Genomic DNA, 22,029 nt, shown 5'->3' with positions numbered 1-22,029 from the left:
ACAAAAAAAACAATCATAATAAAGTAAGAAAAAAATACCGATATCTTATGAAAAAATTCCACTGATTAGAACAAGTAAATAAACCAATATACCATTGAGAAATTTAATGTAAAATCACCCAATTAAATAATCTATCCAAAAAGTGGCAAACTTTCCTAGTCTATTACATTAACAAATGTATAAGAAAAGATATTTCACATTTACTATATATATATTTCACGTATTAGAAAATAAGACCATCACGTACAACTATTCACTCACCAAATTATTACAAATCCATTTCCAAATGCGTACGTTGTTGACTTAATTTGGCCGTCTAATCTTTTATGATTTTCACATCCACTGTCATGGATTGACCCAAAAAAATGGTGAATTCTGACAGTCGATTATGTTAAATAAACATTAAAATTTCAATTCAACTTTAATATATTATATTAAATTTTAGTTCCAAAATCACCAAATCTTACACGCACCAACATTTTTTTTTATTTGGCACATTACATCACCTAGTCCTATATTAGCCAAAGGGCCAAATCCCAATAAAATTTAGAAAATCCCAATATGGAAAGTGAGAGGCGACTGGGGCCTCCCATGAAATTCATATACGTAAACTCTCTTTTTTACATAAGAAATTAAAGAAAGTAAAATTTTTTAATATATTTTTGTTGGTTGCTTTCTCGTAGGAGAGTAAAGTATTACACCAATTTGCACTTCTTTCTAAGGGCTTTTCCCCGACCATAATTACAACGTTTGAAGGAAAGTAAAATTAAAGAGATATTTTGGGGAGCCCTCAAGATTTCCTATATAGAATATTGCACTATAATTCGAATCATTTCTGCCATGGACAAACAAGCATGAAATTCAGTGATGTGGTGAGAAAAATGAAAAGAATATGGGTAGAAAAATTTATATATGGATAGAATCGTAATTCCGTTCATATATAATTGATTTATATCACTACAATAAATATGGGTTTTCGCGGCGCGCATATATATTATTCGCAGCGTGTAATGCGCCCTGCACATGAATAATAAGCTGTCGAAAGTTTGAAGATATCAATGGCGTATAACGCGCGCTGCAATTTATATTTTCTCAATGGTTATCAAAACATGTTCCAAATAATTCTTCAGATCAGATTCAATGGCTAGCACATGGTCCAAGAAAACATGTTATATCTTATACAGGTTATATTATAAATGGACATCAGTTCCACACAACTAATGTTGGAAAGTCGACACAAGATAGTGTTGTTTTAGTTGAAACCGATACTATTTTTCAATCTAGTTATACTTATTCACATACAGCAGGAAGACTAACATACTATGGGGTGATACGAGATATTGTGTTACTAGACTACTATTTGTTTAAAGTGGCTGTTTTTATATGTGATTGGGCCAATCCTAGAAATGGTATCAAAATGGAGAGGATGTGTCTAGACTTAAGATTAACATTACCGATAAAGAACTGTATTAAAAAAATGAGTGTGAGGGAATTGTTGTGAATGATGTCATGAGTGAAATTTTCAGCTACAGATTTTATAGTTATTTATTTCAAATAATAAATTTTATGTCATGATTGAAATTTTCAGCTGTAGATTTTATAGTTATTTATTTGAACAAATAAATTTTTTTCTCAAGTTTCATTACTTTTTATTTAAAGTTTCAATGTATTTTTCTTGTTTATTTTCAGTACTACATCATATCATATTACATGTTTTTGAAGTCATTGTATAGCATTCAAATGATGAGAAAAATGGACAAAAAACGCAGCTGAGAATTTGTAGCTGAAATTTAGGTGATATCTTGTATTCTTTTTTAATTATTGGTTTATTTTAATAAGTACACTTGTGCATGTCAACATCTCTTTATGCTATTTTGTAGGAAAAAAATGTTAATCGGCTAACGAGAATGGACTCTAACAATTTACCTGATTTTTCACAACATTTACACGATAAAGAGTCAGTTGATGACAAAAAAATTGCTGGGAAAAAGGGACGAGGTACATCAAAGTCGATTTTGCTTAGTGGCCAACAAAAGCCCAAAGTGTTGGAGCGTAATGAGTTCGAACAACCAATTGGAGATAATTCGATGAAGTACGCATCTTTTCTAGGTTGTATGGTAAAAGAATTTGTTACGTATACATTTGATGGATGGAATGATGTAGATGAAGATGTGAAAAGTAAGATGTGGAGTTGTCTTCAGGTAATGTTGTCTGTCACTGAGTTATTATTTTCAGATTCTATAACAAAATTTAGACATATTTCACACTTCATATTTTACTGCTGCATTTTAATGTCGAGGAGTGGGAAAAGAAATCAATATTTCAAAAGTTGGATAAGTTATGGCGCGATAGAAAGTCCAAGCTGCAGATACTGATACGAGAAGTTAATACCGGCCGAGCTGCTTCACGACATCTTAGTCTTTTGAAGCCCGAATTTATGGACCAAAATCAGTGGGACATTTTTGTAAAGAAGACACTATCATCTTCTTTCCAAGTAAGTATTAAATCACTGTTATTGACCAAAATCAATAAGTAGTATCATGATTTAAAATTTTTGTTTTTAGAGATTGTGTTTGTGCTATTTAACTAATAATTTCTTATTCTTTTCTCCAATGTTATGCTATTTTAGAAGTATTTTTTAAAAATTGTCATAATATTCTCGTCATGGTAGGTTATAATTTCTATAGATGTAGAGTTTTCTGTAACATATATTGTCAGTTGATGGATATGGAGATTTTGGTTTCCTCTTATATGTTTGTGTGACTGTTGGCTAGAATAAGAAATTTGCTAACTAGGGAAAGGATGAGAAAAGTGGAAACTAGAGTTGATGTATGAGAAAATCATAATCCAATTGGTTTGATGTATGAGAAAAACAGAATCCAACCGGTTTGATGTATGAGAAAAACAGAAGCCACAGTCGTATCAAGTTTCCGTGATGTTGGTAGTAAATTATCTTGATTGCTTAGATTAAAGAAATGAGGGTAAAACAAGACATCAATCACACAATGAGCCGGAGAGGTTATGCACGTTTGGCCCACGTGATGGTAAATATTATTATTTATAAAAAATTTCAGCTAGTTTTTTAAAAAAGTTTTCTTATTTAAGTAATGATGCATCTTTTAAATTTCTTTTTGATTTTTTTATACAATCTATATGTTTATTTGTTAAGGGAGAAAAATTTAATGCAGATGCACCAATTACAAGATCAAAAGTTTGGATTGAGGATCATATGAAAAAAAATAAGCAACCTAGTAGTCAAGCTGTTGGAGAGAAAATGGTAATAAAATTATGATATCTTTGTTATTTGCAGAAGGTTACAAAAATTTGTTATTTCCTCAAAAATTATATCTTTGTTATATTTTGTAGAGAGAAATAGAAGAATGTTCACTTGAATCTGTAAATACAACTAACATTGTCGATGATACAATTAGCCTTGTATTTGGCAAGGAAGCTCGAGGTAGAGTGCGTGGGATGGGCTATGGAGTTACACCATCGAAAGTTGGTGCTTGTATCAACAAAATGGAACTATTAAACAATTTCAAAGTATGATGAACAACTTTCAACAAGAAATGCAAGATATGAGGTCCATTTTTCTCCAAAGTATGAGGCAACGAAATGATCACGAACAGGTTAGTAATTAACCAACATTAGATAAAATAAGTTAAATATGTACAGTTAAATTTTTGGATTTACATTGTGACATTACTTGTCATAATTTTTGTGTCAAATTAAGTTGCTAGTTGTGGCATTAGTAGCGGTATTGGGAATGATATTTGCAGTAGTAATGATATCAATGGTACAAAAAAAATTAGTAATGTTGATAATGGTATGCAACATGTAGCAATCGCTCATGTAACTCTCTTCAAATTGTATGACTTCTAAACCAAATTTATTGTTTAACTAAAAATGATAGAATTAATAAATTTTTATTGTTTAATTATATGCAGACAAAATTGAAGAATGAGAATAATGAAGGTATCCATGGACCATGATAATATTAAATGTAATTTACTTCATTGGTGTGGTAATGAAGTTGTTGCAGAAAGTCGAGTTGCATCAATAGGTCCAAAATCAAAAGTGCATCACATTCTTCTTGGAAGATCTTGTTGGAAAGTTTGGGTTGATAAAGTTTTGGTGGAGAAGGTAGACTAATAGCATAAAAATATTTAGAGAGGAATGTTTGAAATATGGTTTTCCATCAAAACGAAAAGACATGAAAAACGTTTCCTCTTATTCACATGACTAAATAGGAAACCAAGAAGCAAGTATATATAGGCTGATGTAGTCGCGGTTCAAAATCAACAAATTATTGAAGATAATTCCTTTGTAAATTATCTCCACTTCCACGTGTTCTTATTATTCTACTCTCACATTACATCTCTATTTGTCCTCTTGTTTATCATTTTTCCACACGTGTCTGATTCTAAATGGTGCATCTTACATCCCGACGTATCCAGCGATGACACACTGAAAATAATCAACCAAATTTTCCATAATGGTACTGAACCCCTATGCAGAGACACTGAAGAGGGGGGACGATGCTTCTTCCCCGAAACTGACTACATTCAGGCATCATATCTGCTGAACAACATTTATCAGAGGAATACCTCTAATAACTGCACTCTTTACGAAAATACTGTTGTGGTGGACGCAGATCCAAGTAAGTCAAATTTATTTTTTTTAAATAAGATCCAAGTAAGTTTTGGATTACAGGTACGTTGGTAACTTGGCTCAAATTATTTTTTTATTTATGAAAATAAAAAATAATGTTATTTATTTAAAATATATGTCTAATAATTTGGTTTAAACTATAGGTGTTGGAAGCTGCAATTTTGAGATCTCGCCCCCAACACCTCCTCCTACCGCTACGGAATTTCTTATTCCGCCACCGCGGCCCTCCAGCACTGCCCATGCCATTAAGATATAGGGCATTTTACTTGCTGCAGTTGCAGCAACAATATCTTTAAGAGTAGGTTTTAAGATATGGAAAATACACCAAGTCAATATCACAAATAATGTAAATGTTAATATCCAAGTAGCATGTTTTCAGATATGTTTGAATTAATAGTCATATTTATTTATTTGTTTTAAATATATTCTCGGCGTATGTCATGGTCACACCATCTATCCTTGTAGATTAGTAAACCACCTATAAAAAATAACTACATATGTAAACCTTATTATATAAAATTCATTGATAATAGATAAATACCACCTTACACTGTGGTTTTCGTGCTGATAAATTCTATTTTAAATATAAATATTTATTATAAAACTATTAACAGCGTGTGACACACGTCGTAAATATTAAATTTTAACAGCATACAATAGGCTCGTCGTGGAAATAACTATTTACGACGTGTACTTTTTGCACGCCATTGTTTGTTTGAGATATAATAATATTAAAAGCACATATGGATGGGTGTGTCATATTAAATAAAATAATTTATTATAAGACTATTAACAGCGTGTGTCGCACGCCGTAAATAGTAAATTTTAACAGCATGAATATGTCTCGCCGTCGAAACAACTATTTATGGCGTGTATTTTTGCACGTCGTTGTTTGTATGAGATATAATAATAATAATAATAATAACGCACATGGATGGGTGTGCCATAAATACTACTATTGACGGCGTCCTTTTAATGTGCGTTTGTAAAACCCAAGATTTTGTGATCGTGATAATATTTTTTTGTAATTTAAGTGTGCTAGGATTATTCAAGATTTGGGTATCTATCTCATTATTTTATTTGAGATGTAAGATTTGCAGTTTATCTAAAGTTGAGTGGATAATTATATCGTGTACAATATTTTTGGAGCTCAAGATTTAAGATAATATTGTGCATATATTTTGAACTTGGGATAAATAAATAGACCATGATCTAAGAAATTAAATAAGAAATTTTTGGATATAAGTAGGTAAATTTTTTAGATATAAATTCAAAGTTGGAGAGGTTATACCAGATAGAGATATAAGATTTGAGATTATATAGATTTTTACCAGATAAAGATCTAAGATTTGATATACCTGGATAAATATTGTAACAGATAGAGTTATAAGATTTAAGAGATATAGATATTTGAATAATGATAATGAGATAGATAAGAGATAATAATATATCTCATATTCAAGATTTAATTCAGAGTTTAAACGAGGAGATAATATGCGATCTCGATAGCAGTCACCTCCTATAAATAGGAGAAGCTTTCATTCAGAATTTACACCACAAATTTTCGAGTTTTGCTCTCTAATTTTCGAAATTTCCTCTCCGAAAATTCTGCACGAGTCAACAAAATTATGTTCAAGTTCAGAAATTCGTTTCTCTCTCTCGGATACACGGAATCCGATCTCCACCGTTCAGAACGTGCTTCCATATGTTTCGAACAACATATCCAAATTTCGGCCAAATCCAACGGTTAGTTTTTCGTTTGTAGCCTTTGCAAGAAAACTGCTCAAATTCTACGCGGAAAACAGCAGACCTACGGTTTTTCATCCAAAAACAGATTAAAACGACTTCCAAACCCGATCTCCACCGTTCATAATTTATTTGATATAAATTTGGACGTACTGTAAAAGTTTGAGCCCGATCCAACGGTTCAATAAGGCGCAAAGAATTTTTCAAGACGGCTGATTTTTTCCAGGCGATGTGCTGCTGCGTTCTCGAAGTGTCAGTTGCATGATTCTTCTATGATTTTGCGAATTTTTCACGTTTTCTCTAGAATCTAAGGTAAGTGGGCTTGTTTTAAATCCATAATTTCGGTTATGTGTTTTCTTGTTTTCGAAAATTTCGGTCGAGCACCGTCATTCTGTTTCTACGTTTTTTTTTTGTGCGATTTTGGTACGTTTACGTGTTGGCACTGTGAGGATTCACTGAAAATGGGTGGGAATCCCAACATATGGCCCTTCACGGTGGGATAGAACCGTATTATGGCCTCGCCCCCTTAGAGGATTAAAACTTAGGGACTGATATCAGTAAACCATAGAAGGTGGAAAAATCGCAGTGCTGTTATGATATGAATATGATGATATGTTATGAAAAGCATGATATGCTTATGTGTTGTTTTCTAAAATTGTGTAAATATTTTTATGTTGTGCTCGAACGGCCCCCGCTTACTGAGTGACGACCATATCATTCACCCCTTACTCTACCCTCCCCANGCGCGCGCCGCGTTTCCTCCGATTCCGGCCTCCTCCGGTAACCTTTTTTCGATCGGCGACCAGTTCCCGAACCGCCTCGATGAGACGAAGAAAAGCCCTCAAACAATTTTAGATTTTGTGTTCGTGTGAAACCAGAATTTCAGATCTACGAAATTGTAATATGAACCCTAACCCGAAAAGTATTTCGTCCAATTACCCTACCAATCCTACTCCGATTTTCAATTAATTTTACGCAACCAATATACGATCCATGGGTAACATTTCCCAACCATCAATTTTGAGTTCGGATGAGCCAATCGGAAACGCCCAATTTCAAGTGAGTTGGGCGAGTTGAGCGAGTTTCCGGCCAAATTAGGTAGTTTTCCAACCGATTTTGGCCGTGCCACCACCGGTTCCGTGATCCTTACCCCTTCGCCGTCATACGACTTTGCTCCGACCATACTCCGGCGAGTCAACCCGGCGAGTCAACTCGGCCAAGTCAGCGAGTCAACCCGCCAGCATATGTCCTTCGATTTTTTCGTAGGAAACTCCGAATTCGGTTCCGTCAACTGATCTGAAATCCTCTCGACATACTCTTCGAATCCATATGTCCATCTCAAAACTTTTCATTTTTGGAAAATTTCTCGAAAAATCTTGTTCAACGCGTTTCTTGTAGTGCTTATCGGATTTTTATAAAATTGGATTAAGGAAACAATTAGTATTGGCCTATATCGTTGAGATTATATCTATCTGAGATGAGTTGACTTAAGCTTCTGACTTAAGATGAAATATTCGATTTGGGGACAATAAATTATTTATGGAAAAAAAAAAATAGTATGTGAAAATCTAAGATAAGAGTTATAATAAGTTTTGAATATTCCAATATAGAAGTTGATTTTGGGCAATAGTTAAATGTGTGAACATTAATTTGGGTTATTAAGAATGCTAAGCATTAACTTTAAATATGTATGATTTTGGGTTATCCTGTATAAATGAGTTGGGAGACAATATCTTCAGGTTTAGTAATTTATATTATTTTTGGGACAACTAGTAGGATACGACCTTATGTGAATAAAATAAGTTATGAGATATTGCTGGATATTCAGGAAAATATAGCATAATAAGTTTTGACTTTTGTTACGATGCTAAGAATGATTCAAGGAGAAATACATTCAATAAAAAATAGTTTGTGTTGGAGCTCTCTAAGATCATTGTTTCGTTGAAAGTAAGATGTAGAACAAGAATTAATTGAGGATTAATTTCATTTTTACAAGGTTAAATAAGATTTTATTTTATGAAGGCTGAGTTATAATTTTTGGGATTTAAATCAATAGGCTATAGATTGATATTGAGTTAAGTTCCAAGATTTTATATGGGTTTTAAGTTTTGAGATAGTAATCGTGATAATTTCAAGATAGAATAAAATCAGTATCAGTTCGCATATATTCAGTGCCGACTTGATTCAAAGCACTTCGGTAGATTTCGATGTCATCATGTAGATGGATTGATTATCTAATAGCAGTGCAATAGCAGATTGCCAGAGTAAAAATTTCAAACTCCGAACCGCGAACCAAGAAGAAATAAGGTATCATGGCAATGCCAAGAGACAGAAATACATTCTTTCTGCTTCCAAGACTTGGAAAGCCATAAAACCAGGCAAAAAAAAAAATTTCTCTAGCAATGGTGAACGAAGTGCAGGAAGAAATTGAGCCCAAGCTGGAAGACATCCTAATAATGCGGGAATTCCCGAACGTTTTTTTTGGAAGAATTCTCGGGATATTCTCGGACCGCGAGGTTGAGTTCAAAATCAATGTGGTTCTCGGTGCTGCACCAATTTCAATAGCACCATACCGAATGACGCCAACTGAACTCCAGGAGCTAAAAGAACAACTCCAAGAATTTCCAGACAGGAATCAATTCAACCGAGTATGTCTCCATAAGGAACTCCAGTACTGGTTGTGAATAAGGAGGACAGAAGTAGGAGATTGTGTATAGATTATAGAGAACTCAATAAGATCACAATCGAGAATAAATATCTTTTTCTAATGATAGACGATCTTTTCGATCAACCTAAATAAGCTACAATATTTTCCAAGCTCGACCTGAGAATATGCTACTACCCATTGAAGGTCAGGGCTGAAGATATTCTCAAAACAGCCTTCCGAAAAAGATACGTGCATTATGACTTCTCAGTAATGCATTTTGGCTTGACGAACATGTCGACAGCCTTCATGGATCTAATGAACAGGGCGTTTAAGTCATTCATTAGCAAACTTTTTAGCGGTGATCATCGAGGAGATCCTCATTCACTCACCAAGTGAAGAAGACCACAAGGAACATCTCCGTCTCACTCTTCATAGGCTAATGGAGAAAGAATTGTATTCCAGTTCAATAAAGATGAGTTTCGGTTACAGAACGTCACTTTCTTAGGTCACATAATATGTGAGGCATGAGTATTTACGAATCTTAAGAAAGTAGAAGCAATCACAGGATGACCAAGACCAAGGACAATGACAGAAATTCAGAGCTTCTTAGGAGTGGCGAGCTAGTATCGGGAATTTGTCCAAGATCTTCCCTCAATATCAATACAACTTACAAAACTCACAAAAGGACTCTAAATTAAATTGGAGCAAAGAATGTGAGAAAATTTTTGAAACCTTAAGGATGAAACTTGCAACCACAATGGTGGTAGTGCTGTCTGATGAGAGCAAGGATTTTTTTCCAATTATAGAGATGCATCAAATAAAGGTAGAAGATATATGCTCATGTAAGAAGGAAGATTAATTTCCTTCGCATCAAGGCAATTGAAACTGTATAAGAAAAACTATCCAACCCGCAACCTTGAGTTAGCCGCAATAGTTTTTTGCATTAAGGAATATGAGGCATTACCTTTACGACGCAAAGTGTGAGATCTTCACTGACCATCAGAGCCTCGAGTATTTGTTCATGTGGAAAGAATTGAACATGAGGCAGAGATGATGGATTGAATTATTTGGACGTAACGATAAGCTACCTTCTAGGTAATGCGAATGAGGTAACTGACGCTTTAAGTTGGAAAAACATAGGTAAGACGATTCTAGCCTCACTATCGGCACACCGTATTTTGAGAAACCGTTAAGAAAAACCAGTTTCATGGTCTTAATAGAAAATTAAGATTTAGTATGAGAAAAAGAAAAGAAAATTTGAGATTAAAATTTATGTGAAATGATCGATTGGAATTTTAATTTTTATCTTTTAAGATAATATTTTGAGGTTTACTTTAGGTTTGTTATATTGGGTTTTAGTTTGACTTTTGGGAATTTTACATTGCTACAAGCATTGGGATAGGAAACAATAATAATTGGGATCCAGCTTATGCATTACATGGTTGACATTAAATATAAGACATGATTTTTGGGATTTATAGTGGATTGAATAAAAGACTAGTCTTGATCTTAAAATGTTCAATGGAAAAGTTGATATTGATTTTTTTTCGGATTTCAGTTAGAGTTACATTATTGGGCTACATTTGGATTCAAAAGGTTTTATTAGGGTTTTCTTCTCTCATAAGACAGATAGTTTATCAAATTATGATTATGAGATATGCGACTATTGGGTTACAGTAAGTTTTTGTAGAATCAATGATTCTAATAATTATGGTTCAATAGAAGTCATATCATTGGATGCAGTAATAGAAGTAATAGTAAGAAATTATGATGTTACAAGTATAATTAAAAGTATGAGTAAGTCAACACTTTAGTTATTAAGATGTCGGACAAGAATCACTGGGATATGATTTAGGAATTTTAGACTATTTTCTAATCATACTGGAAGAGAAGTCGCTTGGGAACTAGAATAGGAAACTGCGCGAGCAATACCCGTACCTCTTCTTAGACCAAACCAACCCAAGTTTCGAGGACGAAACTTCCCATAAGGAGGGAGGGATGTAAAACCCAAGATTTTGTGATCGTGATAATATTTTTTTGTAATTTAAGTGTGCTAGGATTATTCAAGATTTGGGTATCTATCTCATTATTTTATTTGAGATGTAAGATTTGCAGTTTATCTAAAGTTGAGTGGATAATTATATCGTGTACAATATTTTTGGAGCTCAAGATTTAAGATAATATTGTGCATATATTTTGAACTTGGGATAAATAAATAGACCATGATCTAAGAAATTAAATAAGAAATTTTTGGATATAAGTAGGTAAATTTTTTAGATATAAATTCAAAGTTGGAGAGGTTATACCAGATAGAGATATAAGATTTGAGATTATATAGATTTTTACCAGATAAAGATCTAAGATTTGATATACCTGGATAAATATTGTAACAGATAGAGTTATAAGATTTAAGAGATATAGATATTTGAATAATGATAATGAGATAGATAAGAGATAATAATATATCTCATATTCAAGATTTAATTCAGAGTTTAAACGAGGAGATAATATGCGATCTCGATAGCAGTCACCTCCTATAAATAGGAGAAGCTTTCATTCAGAATTTACACCACAAATTTTCGAGTTTTGCTCTCTAATTTTCGAAATTTCCTCTCCGAAAATTCTGCACGAGTCAACAAAATTATGTTCAAGTTCAGAAATTCGTTTCTCTCTCTCGGATACACGGAATCCGATCTCCACCGTTCAGAACGTGCTTCCATATGTTTCGAACAACATATCCAAATTTCGGCCAAATCCAACGGTTAGTTTTTCGTTTGTAGCCTTTGCAAGAAAACTGCTCAAATTCTACGCGGAAAACAGCAGACCTACGGTTTTTCATCCAAAAACAGATTAAAACGACTTCCAAACCCGATCTCCACCGTTCATAATTTATTTGATATAAATTTGGACGTACTGTAAAAGTTTGAGCCCGATCCAACGGTTCAATAAGGCGCAAAGAATTTTTCAAGACGGCTGATTTTTTCCAGGCGATGTGCTGCTGCGTTCTCGAAGTGTCAGTTGCATGATTCTTCTATGATTTTGCGAATTTTTCACGTTTTCTCTAGAATCTAAGGTAAGTGGGCTTGTTTTAAATCCATAATTTCGGTTATGTGTTTTCTTGTTTTCGAAAATTTCGGTCGAGCACCGTCATTCTGTTTCTACGTTTTTTTTTTGTGCGATTTTGGTACGTTTACGTGTTGGCACTGTGAGGATTCACTGAAAATGGGTGGGAATCCCAACATATGGCCCTTCACGGTGGGATAGAACCGTATTATGGCCTCGCCCCCTTAGAGGATTAAAACTTAGGGACTGATATCAGTAAACCATAGAAGGTGGAAAAATCGCAGTGCTGTTATGATATGAATATGATGATATGTTATGAAAAGCATGATATGCTTATGTGTTGTTTTCTAAAATTGTGTAAATATTTTTATGTTGTGCTCGAACGGCCCCCGCTTACTGAGTGACGACCATATCATTCACCCCTTACTCTACCCTCCCCAGATAAATCAAAAGGAGAAAAAGAGAAAGAAGAATCGGACACCAGTTTTTGGACTGATAGTGGACGCATGAAGAATTTTAATTAAGAATATGTTCTTGTGAGTTTTAATTCAAGTTGTGAACGCTTCCGCAGATTTTTATCGTTTTCAGAGTTACTATTGTAAAGACGATTCCATTTTTATGGTATATTTATGATATAAACTGGTTTTGGTTTATACTGTACTACGAGGCTTGTTGTTTAGCAATTATGTGATTGTTGAATAACGCCGATGTCGACTAACCCCGGTCTCGGGGCGTGACAGCGTTATCAATGCTCCGTAGTGAAAAGTCTTTTTTCTTGTAGTAATTAGCTTGGTTTGAAAGGAAGAATTTCATTTAGAAATGGATTCAAAATATCTTCATTAATCGAGAATTTGAATTACCACGTTAGAAAACACCCTAAATTTGAGATAGATTTAAAATAAAATAATGGATTAGAAATCAGCCAAAAAAATAATTTGAACGGATCTGAGTCAAGATTTAAAATCTACCAATTCCGTCTCACTTCAGCATTCCTACGAAGAAGAATTAAAATTGAAAAGAAATATTAAAATACAAACAATTGAAAGTGTCGCGCCTCGAGATCGAAACATGTAATCGACGTTGTTTAATAATTTAAAATCGTAAAACAACAAACCACGTAGTAAATAAAATAATCAAAAATATGTCTATTAAACAAGGAGAATGTAAACTTAAAAATGATGACCGTTAATGAAACGATTTCATACAAAATTAAATAGTTGAAAAAAGATCCAATATAGAGAATGTGAATATTTCAAAACGACGGGGGAGCAGGCAAAAATCACATGAATTTCCGGGTTTCTCGTGCAGCAGAGGGGTGGGTAGAATCCTAATAATTATAACTTGTTCAACTGAAAATTTCACCTGTCTTCTCAATCCCAAGCAACACCGTATGTGATGACATGTTGTAAGTACATGTACCACTCAGACAGATCCATTTTATATATGCCCGAGAGGAGATGGGTAAAAATTTTTTTTATTTTTTTTAAATTTAATTATTTTCTATAAAAGTTTGAATTACATCTTCTTTTTAACTAAAACGATAATAATAATTAAAATTGATCTTATAAATTGGCCTAAATTATATAATAATAATAATAATAATATATTTGAGCAATTATTTGAAATGTTTTGATTAGACAGTTTAACTAAACCCATGTTAAAAGAAGATAAATGGGCTTATGCATGCATGACGGGTTCAACAGTTAATCTTGTCAAAGACTAGGTAGGGTTTACTTTTTAGTCAGGTAAATTTCTGTTTCTTGGAAGTGTAACAATTATTTTTACTTTATTTTTTTAATGATTAAAATTTCCCTGAGAAAACATCATTTTTTGTCTACAATATGTTGGATCGATGTTAAGTGACACTGCAAAGTTTTCATAATTCTTTGAATGAAAGTACACAAAATCTTTCAACCTTTTTAACATTCCAGAGTATAAATGAAATACTCGATCGGTTAATGTATCCTTGTGCATGGTGGTTGGGGTTCTTGTAAAAGACCAGTCGAGTACGTAGCTTGTAAATAGTTTGTCATGAAATCGATTATTACTAGAAAAGTTTTTTCAGTTGTTTCGAAAAAATTTTTGTTGTCGTTGTTATTAAATCTATTAAACGTCAATTACACTAGGGTAAATGAAATATATCTGTCGATTTTTATCATTCATATTATACATACGTATCGTTTGCCTATATCAAGCTGTACATCAAAAAATACACACAGCCCGAACGCGTCATTCGTCCTGTTAGATGATGTGTAGAGTTTGTAGGATAAATCGCACGAGATTCTAGTTAGAATTTTCTACTGGAAAACAAGTTTGATACGAGAGTTCTAGATCCACATGCATAAATTGAGAGACAAGTAAACTAGCTCACGAGTAGTGCGAACAGAAAGAATTAATTTGCAGATGCACACTTGCAATTATTCCCTGTAGCCACTTTTTTAATACTTTTTATGAATGGTTGCGAAATAGAAGTTCCGAAAATAAATTGTTTGCATTAGAAACCATGAAGTCCTATATATAATATAGATAATTATATATTTCATATCGGTTGGATTAAGTTTTTTGGAATTGTATATATAAACTTGTACAAGTTTCTCTTATTAAGCTAGCTTTTGGGACGGAGTTAGACTAAAGTTTTAATCTTAGCATGATATCAAAGATCAGTCGTTATGTGTTGGACTGTCTTATGAGTTATACGCTAATTATCTTGTAAACATCACGCTTCAATTGTAATTTTTTGATGTGAGGCAGTAAAATTCGTAGTCTTGGTGTCAGTTTCTCCAACCCCAGATATAAACAAAGACAAATGTGTTAGATATCGCATATCGGCTGAATTAAGTTTTTTAAAATTGTAGGCTTTGATAATCATCTCCCTTGATTTAGTTTTTGAGGTAAAGTTATTACTTGTTTTTGGAGTGAAGTTGCGATCAATCCACATCCTTATTTGAGGCAATATTCATAAATGTTTTGAGCAAATTTCAAGTATTGTTATGTTATAAATTTGGACAAGAGTTATATGAAATCCGATGACTTATATCTCATTTAGCATTATGGCCCTAAATTTGAGACAAAATATAAGATTCGAGACTCGATTATAATATCAATCTCCCATCCTAAAAAAAATTATGTAGACAATGAAACTATGAAAGCGGGGTTGATTTCATTCATCTGACTTGTGGTGGTGAAATAAAATAATTGCATATGATCAATGATTGATAAATAATATTGTCTATTCCATTTCATGTTTCGATGTATATCCCAACTGAGAGAATTTAGTCTTCTGCAGAAGGATATTGGGTTAGACTGGACTTCGATATCTTATTCTAGCCCGATTCTGGCCCACTACAAAAGTTATGCTCTTTTGATTTGGGTGGAGTCCTTAAATATTCATTCATCAATAATATTAATAAGTGAAAACCAATCTAAACTACCATATAAACTAGTTACTATGCGCACACGATGCGTGTGTGTACAATCTTTTTTATTATTATTGATGGACTAAAGTGAATTTGACAAATTATGGAGAGACTAAATTGATATTTGAATTGTTGAAATAAAAATAGAAGTGTGTGTTGAAATTAAAAAAACAAAAAAACAAAAAACAAAAGTGTAATATTAATATCATATAAGGGTAAAATTGAAAAAAAGTTGGTGTCCTCTTTAGATAGTTATTATCATGTCCTCACACTCAATATAATAGTATAGATAATATAGATATATATTTAATAATAAAATTATTTTATTATTAGTAAGAGCATGAGTAAATGTGCAAGCATCTTGCTTATTTAAGTTATTAATTATTAATTATTATACGAACGACACGTCACTAATCAGATAAAAATAAATAAAACTATTTTATTAATTAATAAACTAAAAATTAACTAATTAGAGAATGAGAATCAAAATATAAGATTTAAAAGATGTTATTAAATATGTCTATATGTATGTATGTATGCCTTCATAGCTCACCACGTGTTTCATATCAGTTGCACCCCTCTCGCATTTTCGGACACGAACCTTCTCGTAAACACACAGATGTCACCTACCTAGTTAATCAATATCCACTCACATCAACAAAACTATAAAATTTAACATCTATATGTACTTTTCTTGAATTGAGATTGTTGACAAAGTTTGGTTTAATCCCATATAGATCAACAAGATTCCAACGAAATCATCGTCAGAGAATGGAAAATCCAAGTGATGAATTCAGGCTGGCGTCGTCCAACATAGAGGCCGAGGGGAGGCTGCCGAGGCAGTACACCGAAGAGGGCCAAGGCGCCAAGAAAAACTTATCTCCGCCGCTGGAATGGTACAATGTGCCCGAGGGGACAAAAAGCCTGGCCCTGATTGTGCTGGACGTCGATGCGCCGGACCCGGCGGGGCCGATCGTGCCATGGACTGTCTGGGTGGTGGTGAACATTCCTCCGTCGCTGAAGGGGCTGCCGGAGGGCTTCTCCGGGAAGAAAGAGGAGTCGGGAGATTATGCTCATGTAATAGAAGGGTATAGTGATTTGAAGAAGCCGGGTTGGAATGGGCCTAAGCTGCCTGATCATGGCCACCGATTCGAGTTCAAGATCTATGCTTTAGATGATGAATTGCATCTTGGAAACAAGGTAAGAAAATGTTTTGAGAAAGAAATTATTAGCATTATAAATTTAGTTTATAAAATCATCAAAACATCATGAAATATATGTTCACCCTGCCACGCTTATCACCGTGGCTGCTGCTATGGGTTTTTTGTTGCAAAAAAAATGCGATTTGGTTACTTAGTATTTTGGCTCTTTGGTTTCAATTTGCAGGTAACAAAGGATAAGGTGGTGGAGGCGATTGAAGGGCATGTCCTTGGGGAGGCTGTGTTGAACGCCGTGTTCTAATTTTTCCCTTTCTTTGAATGTCTTAATAGTTATTTGGTCGTACTCGTCAGTTTTTCTCATTGTATTTAAGAATAATAATATGAGACTCGAAAGTATGGAAAGATTAAATCGGCTCACGCTTTTAAACTATTTTAACCTATTTCTTTGTTTAAAATGCTTATGTAGCGCAATCAAGGAGTGCGCTTTATATCCGGTTTTCAAAAGCGTGTCACGTGCCTCCAATTTTATGTTAAACTTTTTTTAAATTAAAGTGTGTCTTTTATTAGTCGTGGTAAATGTGTGAAATTTAATTAGGGTACACGGTGTCATTCGTAAATTAATAAATGTGTATATTAATTATTATAATTTTTTAATTGTTACATAAATTATTTATAAATTGATAAATTTGTGTATATGATCAAATTGAAAAGGTATTTTTACATTTAATTTAAATTTTTCTAATTATTATTGATAAATTTAATTGGTGAACACTTTTGTTTTAAGGTTAATTTTTATTTTAAGATTTTTTAATTTCTTTTATTGATTAATAAAATAAATTAAATAATTTTGAAAATTAAAGTGTGTATTAGATTGAATTTATTAATTTTAATTAGTATTAAAAATAATTTATATTAAAAATAAAATTGCTTTTTTTTTTATTTTTTCATGTATCAATTAAATATTTATGATAAATAAAATTAATTAAATAATTTATTATCAATAAAATAAATTAAATAATTTTAAAAATAAAAGTGTGTATTTGATTGAATTTATTAATTTTAATTAGTATTAAAAATAAAATTGATTTTTTTATTTGTTCATATATCCAATTAAATATTTATAAAAATTTATTTATCAATTTATCTTAATTCAATAAAATAAATTAAATAATTTTGAAAATAAAAGTGTATATTTGATTGAATTTATTAATTTTAATTAGTATTTAAAATAATTTAAATTAAAAATAACACTGATTTTTTTTGTTTGTTCATATATAAATTAAATATTTATAAAATTTTATTTATGATCAATTTGATAATAATTCGTGTATTAATTGATAAATATGTGGCAAACATAGTTTCAATTTTTTTATTCAAGGTGGATGTACAGTCATAAGAAAATATGGTCGCATGACCAATTTGACGAACCTTCTATTCCACACAGGAATCGAGGTTTTATTTTTTAGCGATTCAAGTTCTTTTTAACTGGGAGTGTTGATGTATGTACGTGAATGTCAAAAGAAAATTTGTAAACAACGATCGCAATTAATACATGAAGAACACAAAAGAAAAAACAAACTAGATAACCATTTTGGTCTTCCATCCCCAACCAAAATGGTTGAACGTGTCGAGGAAGAGGACGCGACGAGCACAGTACAAAGGAGGCTCTGCAGAAGAAAAGGGCTTTGAATTTGAGAAAACTTTAGGCCGTTGGGATGATCACTCACAAAAATTCAGATAATTTAATCGAATCAAATTCTAGCTTAGATCCGGCTGTGTGTCACTACAAATATTCTCAAACTTAATAAACAAATGATATACACTATTTTCTTGTGATCACAAAACGTAGATTCACACGTTGTACTTCCCTTTTTCTTTTATTATACTTAATCCAAGTTTTATACATTTATAGTCACTCCTCTAGCACCATTGAAATGGCCGCCTGCGGCCATTTCCACCGCATGAGTTGGGTTATGCCACCCGTGTTTAGCCGGTTCGTATTTCTCCCCATCACCCCACAGGGCGTACGCTTCCTCGCCATGCACTGCATCGTCCCCGATCAAGAGTTCCTCATCCGGCATTCTCAGAGGTATAAATATTTTGATCAATAGAAGGATAATTGTTGTGGCAGTGAAATTCCAGCCAATAATAAACAGCGCTGCAACTAGTTGTTTGAGGAACAGTGTCCCGCCTCCGCCACCGTAAAATGCACCCTTGGTGTTTTTGACCGGCAGAAGCATGCTGCAGAGGGTGGGTTCTGCCAGGAGTCCGGTTAAAGCGCCGCCTAAAATTCCGGCCACCGCGTGTGTGTAGAACACCGCTAATGTATCATCCACCTACAATATTGTCGGATCTTAACTTAAAGAAAGGGATATAAACAGGAAAAAGTTTTAATGTATCATATCATTTTGCAAACCTAGAAATTATAATATTTAATCAGAGAAAATTATCACAAATAAACCACTGTTTTTTTTTTAAAAAAAATAATCATCCTCTGTGTCAAGAAAAAGAAATATAAAAAGGAAACGCCACACAGATATCACGGTTATTCGATTTTCTTTTCAGATGATCAGATATCTGTTAATTTTTTTTTATCTTCAAATTATTGAAATTTAGTAAAATATAAAATTTAAAAACCAAATTCCTAAGTTTACAAGCTCATGAGTCATGGCAGTGCTCATAATTCTAACAATGACAAATTATCTAAAAATAAATCTAAAGTACTGGATCGAATTGATTGGAAATTTAATTAAAATAGTCATTGGCATTAAACATAAAAGAAAAAAGGAATAAAATGTTTTGTTTATTTAATTTCCCGAAACAGATACCTTCAAATAAATTTTCTATGTTTTTATAACATTTTTTTTAAAATCTTCCTATCAATAAAGAAAAGGGAACCGATCAAAAAATTAATAAAAATAAATAACAAGGAAAATCAAACTGATGGGAAATCCACCCTAATAAATAAATAAAAGATATAGTAATAAATAAATTTAAGGAAAATAATTAATATTTTGTAATAAAAATTAAGACTTTATGGAAAAGTGCAGAAATCGGACCTTTTGTAGCAAAGTTGACTTCTTGTGAAGAATTATCATTGAGAACCATGGGATGCTTCCAGAAAGAACACCATAAACTATAGCCGCCCACGATTGCACCACACCTGTTCTTCCAACAACTTTCAGACTCAGTAACAACAAATTACGACTCTTCAATAATTCCTAGAAGTAACAAATTACCACAATTATTTTATTTTGATAGTTGAGCCAGAAAAAGGCTTGATATTTTTTTGCATATTTGAGACATAATATCGATAAATCTAAATTTAAATATGCACGTATAATTAATTGCTGATGATGTATAATATACCTGCACCGGGAGTAATGCAAGCTAGACCAGTAATCATCCCCTGAACAGCGCCTATAACTGAAGGCTTCCCAAAGTAGTATACATCCAGTGATGTCCAAACAAGAAGGCTAGTAGCTGCTGAAATATTTGTATTCAGCACAGCCACTGAAGAAACTAAATTTGCGGCGTACGGCGCCCCGCCGTTGAACCCTGACCACCCCATCCACAGCAAACCCGCTCCGGCAAGCATCAACAACACATTGTTTGGTACATACCGATCCCTATCTACTTTTAGCCGCGGCCCTACCTATTTCAAGAAGAAGACCAGTGGAAACTCATTCATCTTGTTGATCAGAATAGAAATTGTATTATTTGGTTTTAGATTCGACATCCAACAAGTCAACTATTACCTAACGATAAATTTCTGTGAAACATTATTTTATTCGATTCATGATGTTTTATTTTATGGTAAAATGTATGCGTACGGTTGAAAACCTTAATTTCTTGCAAATACTTTTTAAAAATGAGTTTTTCTATTTAAGTATGAAAGAGGAACAATATTATGGAACATATACATGTTTTTTGGGGTCTCGATAAAATAATGACTATATATATCCAATCGGAACATATAAAGTGAAAAAAATCTTATTGTTGACGCTGTATTTAAAGAATCATTACAAAATTTTGCTACGTACTTTTCACAATTCAGTGGGTTCCCACGAATATAGTGTTGCATGTGGGGTGGGGTGTATGTTAGAAATAGCAAATATTGTGCTTATTATATAATCATCAAGAGGCGTGACATAATAATTGGACGTAAATCACTGGCATTGATAAAAGTAAATTTTACAAAGAACTTGACATTAGAGTATTTGAAAGTCGATAGTTGTGAAATGGCATATACTGATTTCAAAACTAAATTTAAAATATATTAGATCAAGAAAAGTATTTTCAAATCCCCAATATTATTCCAATCGATAAAGAAATTTTTGATGAAGGATTTTAAATTCATGTAGCCGATGTCAATCGAATGCAGAAAAAAGAACTTGAAAGCTTTGCAAGAGGGAAACAACAAGATATCGCGTGCCCGTGATTAACAATTAAGTCGTTCAGATGAAATCTTGACAAAATTAAACTTGGAATAGTAAGCAGCTGAACGAGCTTTAATAAAGAAATTGTACCCAATAAGCAGCCGTGAAACCAGAAATCCCCGAAGCAAGATGAATAACGTAGCCGCCGGAATAATCGATCACTCCCCAGTGATACAAAAAGCCACCACCCCAAAGGCTGTACGCACCCACCGTGTAGCAAAAAGTAAGCCACAGAGGCACAAAAGCCATCCACGCCTTAATATTCATCCTCCCCAACACCGACCCCGCAACCAGAACCGTCGTAATTGCAGCAAAAGTGAACTGAAAGTAAACAAGAGAAGCCATTGGAATGAATGGCTCATTCATTTTCGTTTCAATGGTGCCATTTGAATAACGGTGGGTGCTTTCAGGCACCGCAGCTCGCCTTGTCAAATACCTGCGAGAAATGATTAAACATTAAAACCTCATCAAATGAGTGAAATTCACCGTGAACTGAGAATTCAAGAAGCGAAGGTTTTGATCTACTGTACTTTTGGCTAAGAGCTGGGGCGCCTTTTCCCCAGAAAGGTAAAAGCTGTTCACCAAAAGCTAGACGATAACAGAGAAGAACCCAACAGATCAAGACCGCGGCGAAGGCATACAGCGCCATGAAAGCAGAATTAACAGCCCATTTCTTCTTCACGATGCTGGCGTAGAGGATGACAAGTCCCGGCATGGACTGGAGGCAGACGAGCGTCGCCGCCGTCAGCTGCCACGCGTTGTCGCCTTTGTTCAGCCAACCGGGAACCGCCGGCAGGAGTTCCTCATATGCTAGAGTTAGATTTTTATCCATCCTAAGCTCTCTGTAACTGTAGATAAAGTTATTTCTGCTTCAAGATAAGATCTGG

General features: G+C 33.4%; 2 protein-coding genes across 2 annotated transcripts; one reads left to right on the top strand and one right to left on the bottom strand.

Moving 5' to 3' along the window:
- Positions 1 to 16,234: 16,234 nt before the first annotated feature.
- LOC140965440 (uncharacterized) lies at positions 16,235 to 17,139 on the top strand. The gene is made up of 2 exons (XM_073425545.1): positions 16,235 to 16,743; positions 16,930 to 17,139. The coding sequence occupies exons 1-2, from the start codon at positions 16,315 to 16,317 to the stop codon at positions 17,002 to 17,004; spliced, it is 504 nt and encodes a 167-aa protein (XP_073281646.1). The 5' UTR covers positions 16,235 to 16,314; the 3' UTR covers positions 17,005 to 17,139.
- A 1,305-nt stretch (positions 17,140 to 18,444) lies between these two features.
- On the bottom strand, positions 18,445 to 22,029 carry LOC140986800 (ammonium transporter 2-like). The gene is made up of 5 exons (XM_073455162.1): positions 21,673 to 22,029; positions 21,233 to 21,578; positions 20,073 to 20,358; positions 19,763 to 19,866; positions 18,445 to 19,039 (listed from the first exon to the last, which is right to left on the bottom strand). Exons 1-5 carry the CDS (start codon positions 21,972 to 21,974, stop codon positions 18,602 to 18,604), a joined length of 1,476 nt encoding a protein of 491 aa, XP_073311263.1. The 5' UTR covers positions 21,975 to 22,029; the 3' UTR covers positions 18,445 to 18,601.

Source organism: Primulina huaijiensis, chromosome 1, assembly GCF_012295235.1.
Source record: "Primulina huaijiensis isolate GDHJ02 chromosome 1, ASM1229523v2, whole genome shotgun sequence".
Classification (NCBI taxonomy): Eukaryota; Viridiplantae; Streptophyta; class Magnoliopsida; order Lamiales; family Gesneriaceae; genus Primulina; species Primulina huaijiensis.
Note: the sequence above shows the minus strand (reverse complement) of the source record. Positions and strands in the feature narration are given on the sequence as shown.